General features: G+C 45.6%; 1 protein-coding gene across 1 annotated transcript in view; it reads right to left on the bottom strand.

Moving 5' to 3' along the window:
• The window catches only part of thrab (thyroid hormone receptor alpha b), a 106,707-nt gene that overhangs the window by 3,184 nt on the left and 101,023 nt on the right, over positions 1-2,500 (bottom strand). Inside the window, exon 9 of the mRNA XM_068582697.1 lies at positions 1,271-1,417. Coding sequence (XP_068438798.1) covers positions 1,271-1,417 — 147 coding nt within the window. The remainder of the gene's footprint in view (positions 1-1,270; positions 1,418-2,500) is intronic.

The raw sequence follows: 2,500 nt of genomic DNA, 5'->3' as shown, positions 1-2,500 counted from the left end.
GACGAACACATCCTGAAAAACCCGTTTCATTAACTCTCACAGCAGCGTGTGTGTCTGTGTGTGTGTGTGTGTGTGTGTGTGTGTGTGTGTGTTTCATATTCCGCCGCCCTCGACTGCCGAGCAGATTAATTGTCTTTAATTGTCTTGATTTGTGTTGTAAGTGTGCGCCCGCAGGCGCGCTGCGATATAAAAAGAGGTCTTTGTTTCTTATCTGTAATTCACGCTCAGGTTCTCGCCCATCAGATTAAAAAGCTTCTCCTCATATCTAATATAATCTGTAATATTGTGAAGGGAAGATAACGCAATAAACTGATTATCTGCTGCGGTTTCTGGGTCCTAAAACTCTGTGTGTGCTTTTCTGCTGCTGTTGGAGTTCATCAAGAAGCGAACAGAACATCATCATCATCATCATCATCATCATCACAACAACAACTATGGAATAACAGATCTGTGTTGTTCAAGACGACGATGAAAAATAATGCAAATAAAAAGTGACATTTTACTCTGAAAGTCTCAGGAGCAACGCTTCCTCTAACACACACACACACACACACACACACACACACACGCACTGACACAAACACAAACGCTCACACGTACATGCATGCAAATGCACACGAGCACAAATGCTCATGTGTGCGCACACACACCCACGCACAGACACACACACAAACATGCAAACATGCGCTCACACGCACTCACACACACACACACACACACACACTCACACACACACATACACATAGAAAGACACATATACACACGCACACAAAGACACACTCCAACTCAAACATACACACACACACATACAGACACACACTCACACACACTCTCACTCACACACACTCACGCTCACACACACTCTCACTCACACACACGCACACACACACACACACTCACACACACAAAGACACACACACATACACTCTCACTCACACACACTCACACTTACACACACACACACACACTCACACACACACACACACACTCACACAAAGACACACACACACACATTCACACACATACACACTCACACACTCACACACACTCACGTTCACTCACACACACACACTCACACTCACACACACACACACACACACACACACACACACACACTCACACACACACTCACACACACACACACACACACACACACTCTCACACACACACACACTCACACACACACACACTCTCACACACACACACTCACACACTCACACACACACTCACACACACACACACTCTCACACACACACTCAGTAACCGTCACCTCGGAGAACATGGGCAGTTTTTTGGCAAAGTCCACGACGCGCGTGATGGCAGGAGTGATGATCTTGGTGAACTCGCTGAAGGCCTCCAGGTCCACCTTGTCGCCGTCTGACGTCGGGGCGACGGGCGACTGGCCGATCTTCTCTGGCTGTTGTGAGAAAAAAACACACAAAAAAACAACAAAACCGATCAGAAGATCAGAAGAGAGCGACTTTTATTCCTGTAAAGAAATCCAGAGAAAAGACCCAAATGATCCGTTAACACACTGCGTGTGTGAGTGTGTGAGTGTGTGTGTGTGTATGTGAGTGTGTGTGTGTGTGTGTGTGTGAGTGTGTGTGTGTGTATGTGTGTGTAAAGCCTGATATCTCTTCTTCCTCTGAGCCACAGAGCTCCATTAAAAACACATGAATGAGCCTCACACACACACACACACACACACACACACTTCTGCCACAAATACTCACTAAAGCACTAATCGAGGATTCATCCGCCTTAGAAAATAGTCCCCAACAAAATGCCCTGTTTCCTCTTTTGAGTGGAGCCGCGTGAGCGCCGCGGCGGCCAGATGTTTTAAAGAGATTTATTCATTAATGTATCGTCTGAAATGCTTTTGAAGACGTGGGAACAACGGGATTGAGGAGCTTTGAGTCACAGAAAAGAAAAGAAATAAAGCAAAAGGGCACAAAGAAGGATATTTGCATGGATCTCTTGACTTTAGAGGAGTAAGAGTGTTTAAAATGAAAGATTTTATATCATTTTAGTGTATAAATTCCAATGAAATGGAAATAAGTGGCACTGAAAAAATGACCCAGTTATTCAGGATGATGGACCTTGTTACTCGGGACTATTTTCTTTCCACTGTGTACTTATTTCTAGAGTGAACTGTCCCTTTAAGGTGTTGCTTTAAACTATTTTTGGGGATAATACATTCCCTCACTTCGCTCCTGTGGCATCAAGGTTCACAGATGTTTGATATTTCTGTATAAATCCCTCCAACACAACGTAATAAAACCGCCATCTTGTCCAGGAACTGACCCCCAGACCTCGAGGTCGCGACGAGGTCACCTGGATGTGTTCAAACGTCCTTTTTTTGGCAGCAGAAACTCCAAACTTTGCCAAAACAAATCGATCTGCAGGGCGAGGAGCGACTACCCGAATGTGTGAAAGTGTTTCGCGGACGTCTTCCTCGTCGTTTCTTTCCGGGCTGTTGACGCACGCCGCCGGCGGTCGG

Source organism: Clinocottus analis, unplaced genomic scaffold (genome assembly GCF_023055335.1).
Source record: "Clinocottus analis isolate CAN_PGR_092001 unplaced genomic scaffold, fCliAna1.0.p SCAF_19, whole genome shotgun sequence".
Classification (NCBI taxonomy): Eukaryota; Metazoa; Chordata; class Actinopteri; order Perciformes; family Cottidae; genus Clinocottus; species Clinocottus analis.
This window is presented reverse-complemented; position numbering and strand designations above follow the sequence as displayed.